Source organism: Triticum aestivum, chromosome 7D (genome assembly GCF_018294505.1).
Source record: "Triticum aestivum cultivar Chinese Spring chromosome 7D, IWGSC CS RefSeq v2.1, whole genome shotgun sequence".
Lineage (NCBI taxonomy): Eukaryota > Viridiplantae > Streptophyta > Magnoliopsida > Poales > Poaceae > Triticum > Triticum aestivum.
In genome coordinates, this window is record NC_057814.1 from 642,108,265 (window position 1) to 642,123,100 (window position 14,836).

Below are 14,836 nucleotides of genomic sequence, written 5' to 3' on the forward strand. Positions count from 1 at the left end.
CTGGTGCTCCATTACAGGGGTGGAGGCGATGACCTTGTCGCTGTTGCGCGGGCGGCGGGCGTGGTCCATGGCCGGTGCGAGCTCCATGGCCGCAGGGGGGTGGTGAGGGGCGGGCGGCGGAGGTGGAGGTGGCGGTGGTGATGAGGAGCCGTGGGCAGGGGAGACCGGGCGCCCAAGATCACCCAGCCGCTCTCTAGCAGAGCCCCCCCCCCCCTCTCTTGTTGCGTTGATTTTGCGGGCATTCCCAGCCGTAGTGCCCCTGCCGCTTGCAGATGATGGAGCGCAAGGGGTCTCTACAATCTATCCTACGATGGCGAGTGCTCAGGCATCGGAAACAGAGACCTTTGAACCTGCTTAAAAAGGCCTCGCGGCCGGAGTTGTGGCGATGGCGACCGGGGGGGGGGGTGCTGTTTCCGGATCCGGCCGGAGCCCGCTGGATCAGAGCACGCGCGCCGGTTCTTGCGGGATTGATGGAGCGTCCAGCCATCTTCAATGCCTCCGTCCACCGGCCGAGCTTGGGGGGACGGCACCACCACAATGGATTTGAGGCGATTGCCCCCAAACTGGGGAGGCACGGAGTTGTCCGCTGGGGCAGAGGCTGCAGCATGCCAATCCGCGCAGGGAGAACGAGGCCGAGGCGCAGATCCGCGACGACGGGGCGGCAGGGGTCTCCAGCACCTGGGACGGACCGCTGGACGCAGCCCAGATCTCCCCCTTCTCCGGGGTGCTCCAGGCGAGGTTGGCGGTCGGCGAGGCCGGGGCCCCCGCGTGGGAGCAGCGCGGCATGCCCAGGGGCGGAATCCCCGGCGGTCGGTGGTGGAGGCTAGGGTGTGGGTGGCCGCCGGCCAGCGACGCGGGGGGGGGGGGGGGGGGGTAGGGATTAAACATAGTGAGTTTAAGCACTTCGTAGGGATGTATGTAACAAAATAATGGGTACATCATTTATTCTAAATCTCCTCCACGGTAAAGAAACATACTTGCTGTTGCAATCTGCGCTGTCAAATAAGTCAACAGATGATATCTGCCATGCCCAACATGGGAACATTATGCAGTCATCAATATGATGAATGTTAAAAAATATACTATTCATAAAACATGACACTCTGAGTGATGAGCACCAAGTTCAGCATTGTAGCCACTAAGCACTAATCTGCCAATCGATGCAGCACCGAAGGCACTGATCCATTGCTTGGTCGAATCCCAAAACCTCAATGTTGTGGACTTGACACCTACTTTGAGGTCATCTTCTTTTTTTGTTTTTTGTTTTTTTTGAGGGAACTACGGCGGGCAAGGCCAGCCTGAACTCATTTTATTGAAATAGTTTTACATAGTATTTACAGAGAGGCGAGAGAGGGGGGGGGGGGTGTTAAGGAGAAAAATAAAAGCTAGGGACTAAGCTACATTCAGACGGGACAACATAATTCCCCAGTCGATCAGAATTTGTTTCCGGGTCTCATTAGCACATCTGTTTGACCAAAGGAAGATTTATTGAGCAGCACGACGGAGAACAGTTCCCAAGGATTCGACCTCATTCTGGAAAATTTTGGCCTTTCTTCTCTTCCAGATACTCCAGAGGATAGCCAAGATGACAGTGTTGCGGGCCTTGCAAGTAAGCTGTGGATTTTGCAGGTCGTGTATAGTCTCGCAATCAGCAGGAGCAATGTTTAGGGAGTCGACGACCGTCCAGACCTCAGAGGCCGTTGGGCAGTGTAGCAGCAAGTGGGAAGTTGACTCAGTTTCCGAGCAGAACGGGCAGGAGTCAGAGTCTGAGAGACTTCTTCGGAATCGACGCTCGTTGGTGAACAATCGCCCTTTGTGTGCGAGCCAGAGAAACAACCTGCATCGGTTAGTCGCATAGTTCTTCCCCCAGATGAAGTCTGCGAACAGATCCTCTGGCCGAGAGGCAAAAGCCACTTCATATGCATAAGCAACAGTGAGGGGTTTGACGTTAATCCTGCATATACGTGAATCTGGCACCTGCGGCATTAAGATAACAGTGGCTAATAGGGATCGCAAGGATTGATGTTCGGAGTTAGCAGCGTTGGATAAACGTGGCTGTAGTGAAAGGCGCAGGTCCACATCGGCTAGCACGGACGCAACTGAGACATTCGGTTTGGTGGTGTGTGAGAAGAGATTTGGATAGTGGGAAGCTAGAGGAACAGCGCTGATCCAGAGATCCAGCCAGAAGGCGCTAGAGATACCGTTGCCAATTTTGACCCGGGTGATGGAGCGAAGAAAGGAAAGGCCGGAAGTTAGATCTTTCCAGACGTTCGTGTGCAACCTATGGGTGTCCCCAATGTAGTGCCCACCGGCCCAGCCGTAGGTGTTAGCAAGCCACGTCTCCCAGGAGGCGTTGCCTGGGCAGTGGATTTTACTTAGCGATTTGAGGAGGCAAATATTGTGGGTGCGCAGGCAACGGAAACCGAGACCACCTTTGCGAATCGGTGCACAAACCTCATCCCAAGCAACCTTACACTGTCCCCCATTGACAGTGTCGTCACCGGCCCAGAAGAAAGCGCGACAACGTTTGTCGATCTCTAGAGTAGTGCCAGCAGGAAGAAGCATAGCGCTCATGGCGTAGGTGGGGAGGGCACGAATAACGGACTTGACGAGGACCGCCCTACCGGCTGCAGAGAGAAGGTGTCCTCGCCAACCGGCCAACCGCTTGTCTACCTTGGCAATCATAGGGTGGAAATCTAGCAGCCGTAATTTATGCGTGGACAAAGGGAGGCCGAGGTAATTTTGAGGGAAAGAAGCAACTGTGCAACCTAGAGAGGATGCCATAAGCGTAGCAGAGTGAGGGTCTACGTGGATCGGAGCGAACGTGCTTTTTTCAAAGTTGATCGTAAGCCCAGTAGCCAATGGGAAGTTATGTAAAATAAGTTTAAGGTGGGCTAGATGGTCGGGGTCGGCCTTGATGATAATGAGAGTGTCATCGGCATATTGAAGCACCGGACAGGGGGAGTTTGTGGTGATTGGATGTTGCAGAAGGCCTTGGTTGGAGGCATGAAGAATCATACGTTGCAGGACGTCGGCAACAATAATAAATAGGTATGGGGAGATTGAATCGCCTTGCCTAAGGCCATTTTTGCATTGGATCCAATTCCCGGGGACACCGTCGAGCAGGATGGCTGATTGACTGGAGTTATTTAACATCATAATCCAACGTATCCAAGTATCTGGGAAACCTTTCACCTTGAGAATCTTGCACAGACAGTCCCAGGAGACTGAGTCGAAGGCTTCCTTAAAGTCTAATTTTAGAACTAAAGCCGGACAATTCCGCTTGTGGCAAGCTTGGACAATATCCGCGGCAAGGATGAAGTTTTCCACAATGTTACGTCCTTTAATGAACCCAGATTGGTCAGGGTGGACGAGGTCCGGAATACGCGGTTGAACTCGATTAGTTAGGCATTTGGAGCAGAGTTTTACGGAACAGTTCTGAAGCGAGATCAGCCTGAGATGATCTGGTTCGGAAGTTGCTAGTTTTTTAGGAATGAGAACGATAAAGGACTTGTTAATGCGTGTAAGGTCGGCGGTGCAAGAGTGAAAAGAAAATAAAAGATGCATCAGATCGTTTTTAACAAGGTCCCAGTTTGCTTTGTAAAAAGCCGGCCCAAAGCCGTCTGGGCCTGGACTTGCGTTGTCGTTCATGGAGAGCAAAGCCTTCTTGAGTTCATCTAGGGTGAAAGGCACGCATAGAGCGTTGGACTGAGACGAATTGAGACGAGACGTTGAAACCAACTCATCAAGGTTGGGGGGCATGTGACAGGCGGTTGGAGAGCCGATGATTTTTTTTTGAAGTACTCGCGTAGAGGCTGATGCTTGCCTGAGTGAGAGGAAACATCGACGCCGTTTACGGTGAGAGCCTTTATCTGGTTTTTACGCATACGAATGGTGGTGCAAAGGTGGAAATACTCAGAGTTCTCATCTCCGAGGGAACAGTCCTTAATTTTGGCACGTTGACGCCAGTAAAGCGCGGAGAGAGCATTGTGTTGATGTAGCGAGAGAGCCACCTGGGTGCGCAAGGAGCGTTCGAGGGTGGACAGAGTACGCGATTCTTCTATCTTGTCAAGGAAGGTGATGACAGTTTTACAGTTTTTGGTGATCACCAGAGGAGACCTAGCCTTCCTAGCCCAAGTATTGGCTGCGGCCCGCACCCGTTTTAGTTTTAGGCACAGAGAGGCTAAGTTCTGAGAGGGAGGAACACTGTTCCAATTTTGCGTGATAAGATTTTTGAAAGGCTGGAAACGCAGGAGACCATTGTTGAAGCGAAGGATGGATGGTTTAGGAATTTTGGAGGATGCAGAGAGGACTAACGGAACGTGGTCTGACGTCGTACGGCAAGAGGATGTGAGAGAAGAGTCTGGTAGAAGAAAGCTCCAGTCGGTGTTAACGAAAGCCCTATCTAAACGAACGAGGATAGGAGGGGTCTGCTGATTGGACCAGGTATATAACCTGTCGAGCAGGGGAAGCTCCTGAAGCTTAATTTGGTTAAGTATTCGAGATTGAGAAGGTATCGTTATTAGCCTTGGCCGCCAAGTGTAACGTTAAGGAGAACGTGAGTGAAGTAACAGAAGAGACCGAGAAGTCCTGATCGTTCCAGGCAGTAAGGATCCCGCCGGCAGATCCAATTGAGGGAAGAAAGTGAAAGGAGCGCAGGTTAAGGGGAAGAGTTTGGTTTCCTGGAGACAAATGAAGGAGGTCATCTTCTTGGTCCTGACATGTATTGGGATGCGTCCATAAGTAATCAAGACAATCATGATAAGATGTTTTTGCTGACTTTAGATATATGAAAGAACACCACTAGTCAAATACCCGATGTGCATCTATGGTATCGTACACCAATGTCCAACATATACCAGAAGTGTACAATGGGAGGATGACTACAGGATCTAAGCACTCTTTGATAGCAGCCAATCCTAACAAAGCTCCTACCTGAGGCTGTTAAAATATTCATCGTTGTGGTCACTTGGTCAATGAGATCAAATCGTTGAGTGCATCGATAGTTGAGTTTTGCGTTGTTTTGGCTAAAAGATTAGTAAATAGTGCTGCTGATTTGTTGGCTAGGGAGGGTTGCTTGAATAAGCTTTGTATAAGACATTAAGACTTGGTTCCTGACTTCCTGGTACCACTGGAGAGTCCTCACCGTTGTAGCCTCGGAGATTCCGCCATATGAATAAACTGCAACTTTTCCCCGCTCAAAGAAAAGCCCAAGTTATTCAAGGTGCTGGTGTAGCCAAGCCAGCTACTGCGCTGCTCGCTGCCCCCAAGTGCAAGCCTGGCGGCCTCTTCACCATCCGCCGCTCGCGCAGACAGCAGGGTTATACGAATATTAGTAGCTCTGCCGTATTTCAAGACATAGAAAAAAGTTGGATTCAAATATTGGTATGGAATATCAAGCATATCAAGGGGCATGTCTCCTCCTCCTAAAACCTTGCAACACTTTGATCTCCATCTGCGCGCGAGCGATCCATGCAGAGCCCTGGAATTATCTTTGCTTAAAAAATCTAGGCGCTTCGGGAGTCTTTCCCAGTACTATTTTACTTTTGACATGTTCCATTTCACCACTTAAAATCCAGGCACAAGATGTTATGGCAATATACGGGAATCATCTTCGTTCTCTTATAAAATGTAGCATAAAGGAAACATTTGTAGACAAAAAGTTCACATGGTTTACAGTCCGACGAATTAAACTGGGAAAAACTTGCTAAGAATCACAGGAGTATCTAGCAGGTAGCTAGTCTCCCGAGAATCCCCCTCCTCCGGACCACGAGTCCCCTCCACCCGAGCCCGACGACGAAGAGCTTCCCCAGTCCCAGAAGCCCCCTGACGACGGCGGGGACACGTCCGACTCTGCCGCCGCAGAGGAGGAGGAGGAGTCCTTAGTAGAGTCTGGTCCAGTGGAAGATCCTCGGGGAGGCTTGTCATCGTCCAAAAGCGCCGCCATCTCCCAGTCAGAATCATCAAACTCATCAAGCAGGCTTCGGGAGATGCCATGTCTGAGAAAGGCACGCGCGACGAAGCAAATAAATTAACAAAACAAGATGCCGGCACGATTTTTACTTGCTTAACGAGCTTAGACATAGGAGCTTAATTAATAAGTTTGCTAACCCTTTTTGTTTGCGTCGCCTCCGTGCTCCAGGTGACTTGTCGCCGTTCTTATCGGTACGACGCTTCTCAGACTGCATGTACCAATTAATTTTGATGCTGCCAATATGTATGCAGTTAATCAAGCTACAGAAGATTAGTCCCCGCAAAAGTAAAATGTGCATAAGATCTACTTATATACCCCATAAATATAAACATGAGAGGGCATATCAAAACTATCACAACTACCTCCTTCGCAAGGCCAGATCGAAATCGATCGACAGCGCGACCATGCATGCATGCAGCTAATCATTTCGGATGCATGTTACGTACCCGGCCGCCGGCGTCCTCACTCTTGCCGGAAGAGGCGGTGTTGCTGCTGAAGGATACAGCCGACGCAGGGCTCAAAGGGATGCGAGCCGGAAGCCTCGGGCTAGCTTGCCGATCGCCGGAGCGCGAGGGTAGCAACGGCAGATCGCCGCATGGACGTCGCCATGGCCGATCCCGATCGGATCGGATCTCTCCTCGATTTGTTTCGTTTGATGCAGCCGCCAGACCGTCGACGCCTTCTATATGTGGTGACGAGTACGGATCGTTCAAACCCTATCCCGAGCTTATACTAGTATGTTTCTTTATTCACGAGAACGAAAACAAAAAACTTCACATCATGTTTCAGGAAGAAAGGCTTATTGATCAAGAAAGAAACTTGAACTACCGAGAGGGATGGAGATGCGTAAGAGCATCTCCAACAGCCGCGCTAAATAAGCGCCGCGCCGCAAATTTGCCCTTTTTAGTGCGCGCGCAATCGATAGAGGGGCTCCAGCGGACGCGCAATAAGCGCGCGCGCGGCATATAGAGTTGGGCGCACGGTCCGAATCGCCACCGCGCGCTGTGTATTTGGTGCGCCCGCTTCCGCGGGCGGCACACTCGAGTGCTCGCGTTGCACTCTCTCCGCCGCTCCACCTTTGCCCCGCACGCGCCGCTGCCGGCGATTTGACCCGATAGACGCCCACGATCTAGATTGGGAGAAGCACTTTTTCTTTTTGGACACATCAATCCTCAATGAGGCGCAAAAGGAGTATGTCAATCTTGCCCGTGAAAAAGTCTTGATCCAAAAAAAGCCATAATTCGCGCCATGGGTGGCTTCGGAGCTACCATGGGCGGCATGGGTGCCATGGGTGGCTTTGGAGCTACCATGAAGACCAAGGGAGGCATGAGTGGCTTCGGAGCACCTCCGGGCGGCATGGCCGGCATGGGAGGCATGATTTTTGTTATTCACCAGAAAGAAAAGAAAAAACTTCACATCATGTTTCAGAAAGGAAGGCTTATTGATCAAGAAAGAAACTTGAACGACCGGGAGGGATGGAGATGTGTAAATAACAGCGACGCATGAAATCTGAAGCTGCACTGTCGATTCCTGAAGCAGGGAAAGATTCGGTCTACCAACGGCCCAAATCAGACGAGGAGGTTAAGTGTGAATCTTAAAGCTATATGCAGGTGTGTAGATGTGATTTTTTTTGTAAACACCTTTCTCGCGATATCAATCTCTGCTCGAAGAAATACTCCAAAGACTTCGATAAAGAGGCTGCAATTAGACTGGAGCAATGATGTTGTCACTCTTTCACCCACACGAACATTACCAATAATGGTTTTCTAAAGCGCCTTCAGTCGCCCATCTAAAAAGATGGGAAGCCTTGATCGATGAACGTATTTGAGCTAGGAATGATCCCCTAGAAGTACTGGCAGTAGAATCACCCTATCTTCACCATGGTGTCGAAGAAAGATTTCACCACCACAAAGAATCAAAGCAAAAAAAAAGCTTGACACAACAACATAAATTCATCAAATCCGAATAATCAGAACTACGAGGACAGAAAACTCTCTAACCTCATGGCACCGCCAAAAGAATGAGAGAAAATTTATTCTCACAAAACTACAATGCTCACTAGACGTTGACGAAAACACATGGAAACACAAGCAAACAAGAGATCTAACAAAAAAAGGCAAACGAAAAAGAAGGCAAATATTTGTGTGGTTTTCGCAAAAACGTTTTACAAGTGGGGGAGATGAAAACGAGAGGCAAATGGCAAATAATGTAAATTGCAAGGAGATGAGATTTGTCATTAGGAACCTGATAGATGTTGATGATGTCTCCCCGGCAACGGCGCTAGAAATTCTTTGACGGTAGCTTGAATCTGTGTTGGTAATTCCCCAAAGAGGAAGGGATGATGCAGCACAGCTATGGCAAGTATTTTCCTCAGTTATGAAACCAAGGTTATCAATCCACTAGGAGAACCAAGCAACACTATGTAGACGGTACCTGCACACAAAGAACAAATACTTGCAACCCAACGCATATGAGGGGTTGTCAATCCCTCTACGTTAAAAAGATAGATTAAATTGTATGAGATTGGATAAATATATCTGACTAAAACACAAAATAAAATAAGTAAAGAAAAAGTGGAGCAAGGTATTTTTGGGTTTTTGGAATAAGAGAACTGAAAACAATATGATTAAAGATAGACACGGGGGTCGTAGATTTCACTAGTGGCTTCTCTCGAGAAAATATCATACAGTGGGTAAACAGATTACAGTTGGGCAATTGATAGAAAAGCAAATAATTATGACAACATCCAAGGCAATGATCATGTATATAGGCATCACGTCCAAGATTAGAAGACCGACTCCTGCCTGCATCTACTACTATTCCTCCACACATCGACCGCTATCCAGCATGCATCTAGTGTATTAAGTTCATGGAGAAACGGAGTAATGCAATAAGAACGATGACATGATGTAGACAAGATCTATTCATGTAGGAATAGACCCCATATTTTTATCCTTAATAGCAATGATACATGCGCGCTCGCTACCCCTTCTGTCATTTTGTGAGGACACCGCAAGATCAAACCCACCACAAAGCACCTCTTCCCATTTCAAGAAAAAACAATGTAGTTGGCCTAGCTAAACCAAAGATTCGGAGAAGAAATATGAGGCTATAACAGTCATGCATATAAGATATCAAAGAAAATTCAAATAATATTCATAGATAGATCTGTTCATAAACTCGCACTTCACTGGATCCCAACAAACACACCACAAAAAGTCATTACATCAAATAGATATCCAAGAACATCGAGGAGAACATTGTATTAAGAATCAAAAAGAGAGAAGAAGCCACTGCCTACAGACCCGTAGGTCTATGGTGCATTACTCACGCATCATCGGAGGAGCACCAATGATGATGATGAACCCATCTGTGATCGTGTTCCCCTCCGGCAGAGTGCCGGAATAGGGCTCTAGATTGGATCTCGTGGTTCTGGAACTTGCGGTGGCTGGAATTGTGCTTTGTCGACTCCCCTAGGGTTTCTGAAATATTGGGAATTTATAGAGCTGAGAGGCAGTGGAAAGGACTCCCATGGTCCCCACCACCCACTTGGGCGCGCCAGGGGTCCTCTGGCGCGCCCTGGTGGGTTGTGGGTCCCATGGGCCTCCCCTCTGGTGCTTCCTTGGCTCCCAAGTTGTCTTCTGATCCCAAAAAAATCTCCAAAAAGTTTCGTGGCATTTCGACTCTGTTTGGTACTGATATTCTGCAAAGTAAAAAAGAAGCAAAAAACAGCAACTGGCACTCAGCACTATGTCAATAGGTTAGTCCCAAAAAATGATATAAAGTTGCTATAAAATGAATCTAAAACATCGAAGAATGATAATATAACAGCATGGAACAATCAAAAATTATAGATATGTTGCAGACGTATCACCCAACAATAAATTTTATTTGCAAACGTTTAATTATTTTAACCGGCTACTAGTGCCACAATATTTGGACGTTTGGATAGCAAACGGACTATGTTTCTCATGAAATTTGAAAGGTACCCTCACTAGCCAGTTCGGAGACCAGACAAATAATATCAACTATATCGGAGACCTCCTAGGTTTGGCCCAAACTTGGTCCCTTTTAATTTGCTAAGTCCATGGAACTCCATTACACCTACAAACACAATAAAACAAAGGAAAACTAAAAAAACTAATCAAGGCTAAAAGCTATGCAATGAACTCCGTAAAATGCATAAATATCAATAATCATGCATTGTGAGCATGAAAAATTGCTAGATGGAATTATATGAGGGATTCTTATACTAGCGTAAACTTTAAAGGGTGATGGAAAAATCCACACATCACCCGTTTATTCATTTAAATGGATTTTTTGTAAACAAATTATAAATATAATTCTAAAACCCTATATGTTTCAGGGTGGCCTTGCCATGGTCGTAAGTGGCTACCATAAAAATTTCAGGTCTTTTGAAATTAGTTTGATCCCTCAAATAATTTAAGCAACAATTTTTATTTTTATTTTTATTAGAATTGTAGAGAGAGGGGGGAAGAACATGGACCGTCTCTTAAGTAACAAGAGCATCCATCTTGATCGATGAACAAAACACACATGAATAACCAACGAAGAAGCCCAAATCACATGGTGGAAATCAGTGAAACAATGATGATAAGCAAGCAAAACATCCACTTGACAATAACGATTCATTTGACAAATGATAATTATGACCACCATTTTTTGCAAACATAACCACTGAATAAGTTCACCAACACCACCTTATAGATTCTTGGTTCCTTACAACCCATTATGACATAAACAAGCACACTAAAATGTAGACATTGGTAATACTAAGCGTTCATTACTTCAGCGCGGCCTAGATGTTCCTCTACTCAAAGGCCCACTAGTTCTCCCTGCGGATCTCCTCCTCCTCCTCAGGTTTTAATTTCTCATTGATGTTGAAGATCTTGCGGATCTCCTCTGGCGTCTTTCCCGTCATCATGTCAGCGACGGTCTGGCAAGTCAGGTCTAGGAGCCCCTTGATGTTGAGGTGGTTTGCAGCCTGAGAGGGGGCAAAAGTGCAAAAGGAATAATGGTGTGTCAGAGGGAAGCATGGGTTTACGAAAACATGGTTAATTACATATACCACCTACATAGATGTTTTGGCGACAAACTAAAACACAAACCAAGACATGCATTAATCAAAAGACATTGATTCAAAGACCATAACATGGGTTAACATAATTGGATCGATAGTCAAGAAAAGTTAACATAACTGTAACAAAATAGAGTGAGGTCATACACAGCTACATACATTCCTGCATGATAAATGATAATTTTGTAAGTGCATAAGCTACATGGGTTTAGATGACAAGTGCCACTTCTCAAAATGCATTGGCAATTGCATTCATCATCCGGTAATTTGGACATCAACATGTATGGCTAGTACACCACAATCATCAGTCAAGCAATGATACGCAGACGAACACATTCATAGTCAATATGGATCAATACAGTGGCATCTAAAAGATTAGCTCAGATGATAAAGGCAACGATAACAATAAAGTTAGAAACATAGTTATCTATCATAGCAAAATCAAACCACAACACAAAACTTGTGTTTAGGGCTCAGTAATATATGAAATTGGAATATGTATTGCTAGTGAAGATGACACATGTGAGATATAAATCTTATCTATGATAAAAATAAGATAACTATAAGAAAAGAAATTCAAAGTAAATAGTGCTAAACTCTTGCAAACAAGATCAGGATTTTATAGTCGCCATGGGAAGTCATGCATGGTTTCACTTCAAATGATGGAAAGCATCATCACTTCTCACATGGACATGCATATATAATGTATCATCTGGTGATTTAGCTACAAGGATGTAATGTTAATAGAACCACAATCAATACTCAACCAATGCTAGATAGAAGAAGGCATCTGTATATGACATGGATCAGTAGTGGTATCTAAAAGACTAGTTGAGATCGTAAATATTGGATAAAAAGTTAGAAACATTAGCATGATCATGTGATTTAGCTATCACTATGTATATAGCAAAAAAATAGTAAACCGATGCTAGATAGAAGAAGGCATTCATTGTTGACATATGGACCAATTATGGAATCTATAAGATTATATAAGGTAATAAAGACATAGATAGCAAATTTAGAAATAAGTGTGTGATCTACAAAGCATAATTACAAATACCAAAGTAGTAATGTACGATATTGGATTTATGTATTATAACTAAGGATGACACGTGCAACATACCACCCTATCTATGATAAACCAACATAACTATAACAAAAAAAATTCAGAGCAGATACAAATAAAGTCTAGCATACAAGATCATAATTTTACACTACATATGGACATTCATGCAAGGTTCAAATATAGAAACAACAGTGACATATGTAGCATAATCACAAAGACCATATATTGCTCTGCGTAGTCTGATGTTTCCGCAAGTTATCAAAGAGAAACCACTCGCTCTTCATCCCATATATGTAATTTACAAACACAATGATAGTGAATCTAATAATTTAAAATGTTTATATGTTATTCATATATAGTGAAGCATATTAGACCAGATGAACATGGAACTGTAAATTAATATAGCTCCCCAGATAATGCCCGAACCTAGCTATTAGGGTGAGTATGTATGGTCGACCGCTTTCTACATTGCCAATGACAACTCTTTATAACCTAAACATAATCCATTGTGTACCTAACCTAATCCAACCGAGTCAAATCTACCTTGATGAAGGTACAAGGACAGATTCCAATCTATCTAAATCTCAATCAGACACAAGTAACAAGCCACACAAACAAAAACAATCTTGATTCCAACCATGGGGAATAGTAAAAAATAGATCTAGAGAAAGTCAAGGAACAAATCGAAGAACGGAAAGTAATCACACCAGCATGAGGTCGAATATGGTGTCCTTATCGACCTTGATGAAATTGGCGTCCCAGTTTTTGAGGTCCTCCGCGAGCGCCGCAGGCACAGCCGATGTAGCATCTGACGCCCTAGCTCCTCCTCCAAAATCAGATGTGTTGGTGGCCTTTGCTTGGACGTGTTTGTTGTAGTACTCAATGACCTTGGAGAGGATCTTTGAGTTGACATTGCGGAGCAACAAGCCGTTGTCAGTATAGTCATCCTCGATCATGTGCCGGATCATTTGCGACTCCATGGCCACTACCTGCTCCACCTCAAACTCCTTACCGTCCGAACTCTTGAGCTTGATGATCTTCTTCTTGCCCTCTGCAGCCGCCATCGGGTGGATCGGAGCTAGGGTTGGGGTGGGAAAATTGGGGATCAGGGAAGCCCTAACTACAAGAGGAAACTCTCGCGGCGGCGGAAGAAAGGGGGAAAGATGGGGTGTTTTATTGCAGGGTGGATTGGGCTTTTGGGGAATTTATTTTGGGCCAATTGAGCAACGTTTGGATGGGTAGATAAGTAGGGTACGGGCCTTAGAAAAAATGAAGCCAAATAATACAAAACCAGATGAAATCAAACCAAATTTGTTACGAGTTCAAAGGGGTCAAACTAGAAAATTTCTATTTTCCGATTTGATGAGGACAACGTTGGTATCTTCGGATGGAACTACTTTACCACCTTCCCAAGATGTGGGCTCACCTTATAAGTTGGCCCACGTGACGAAGGTTTCATTTTTATTTATTGTTTTGCGAATCGACGGGCTTAACACATGCCGAATGTTTTTCTGTCAAACCAAAAACATGCAGAAAAGAGTAATTGGCTCTAGGCATTGAATTTACAGTTTAGTTCAGAAAAATAATATAAATTGCTATAGATGGTATTAAAATAGCATGAATCAATCAAAAATTGTAGGTCAGTTTGAGACGTATGAGTCACCGAGCAGAACATAGTACATATGCATATACCTTCACCCCTATGAATGATGCAAGATTCGTTCGGTACTTTCTGCCAGCTCACGGGGTACATATTTAATTTGTACACTTATATTGTTTTTGCGGCTGGATCGAGCCGCGGAAAATTTGTGTTAGGGAAAGTTGCATGGAGAACAAAAAAAATTCTACACACACGAGATCTATCCATGAAGATGTATAGCTACGAGAGAGGGAGAGCATCTTCATACCCTTGAATATCGCTAAGCGGAAGCATTTATCAACGCGGTTGATGTAGTCGTACACCTTCACGATCTGTCCCGATCAAGTACCGAACGTACGGCACCTCCGCGTTCAACACACGTTTAGCTCGATAACGTCCTCACCTTCTTGATCCAGCAAGAGGAGCGAAGTAGTAGATGAGTTCCCGTAGCACGGCGGTGTGGTGACGGTGGTGGTGAAGAACAATCTTCGCAGGGCTTCGCCAAGCACAATGGAAATTATAATGGAGGATAAACTAGAGGGGGCGGGGTTGCCGGCACACGGCTTGGTGAGTCTTGATGTGTTTCGGGTGTCAGCCCTGCCCCTCTATTTATATGTTGAGCCCTGAGGTTGTTTCTTGGAGAAAGAGCCTCCTCAAAGTTTGTTTTGCCCGCAAGGCAAGATTCCTTCTCGGACTCCAGGACCAGACGCCATAGTTCTCGGCATCTGGCCCAGACGCCATGGGCTTCGGTATCTGGCCTAGGGCCAGATGCCAGGATCCCTGGCGTGTGGTCCCTGACCTCCGCAAAACTTCCTTTTGCAGTGACCTAAAGCCCCGTGGGCCTTACTCCCTGGCCTAACCATATCATCCTATATATCAATCTTTACCTCCGAACCATTCTGGAACTCCTGGTCATGTCCGTGATCTCATCCGGGACTCGGAACAACATTCGGTCACCAACATACATAACTCATATAATATTATATCATCAACGAACGTTAAGCGTGCGGACCCTATGATACGTCTCCAACGTATCTATAATTTTTTATCGTTCCATGC

At 45.7% G+C, this 14,836-nt stretch overlaps 1 protein-coding gene and 1 long non-coding RNA gene across 2 annotated transcripts; both read right to left on the reverse strand.

The window, feature by feature from the left end:
* Positions 1-5,620: 5,620 nt before the first annotated feature.
* Positions 5,621-6,700, reverse strand: LOC123164239 (uncharacterized). Its single transcript, XR_006482244.1, has 3 exons — positions 6,421-6,700; positions 6,112-6,207; positions 5,621-5,999 (listed from the first exon to the last, which is right to left on the reverse strand). It is a non-coding gene; the product is annotated as an uncharacterized lncRNA (long non-coding RNA).
* Positions 6,701-10,667: 3,967 nt separating this feature from the next.
* On the reverse strand, positions 10,668-13,118 carry LOC123166866 (SKP1-like protein 1). The gene is made up of 2 exons (XM_044584675.1): positions 12,846-13,118; positions 10,668-10,979 (listed from the first exon to the last, which is right to left on the reverse strand). The coding sequence occupies exons 1-2, from the start codon at positions 13,116-13,118 to the stop codon at positions 10,821-10,823; spliced, it is 432 nt and encodes a 143-aa protein (XP_044440610.1). The 3' UTR covers positions 10,668-10,820.
* Between the last annotated feature and the right edge of the window lie 1,718 nt (positions 13,119-14,836).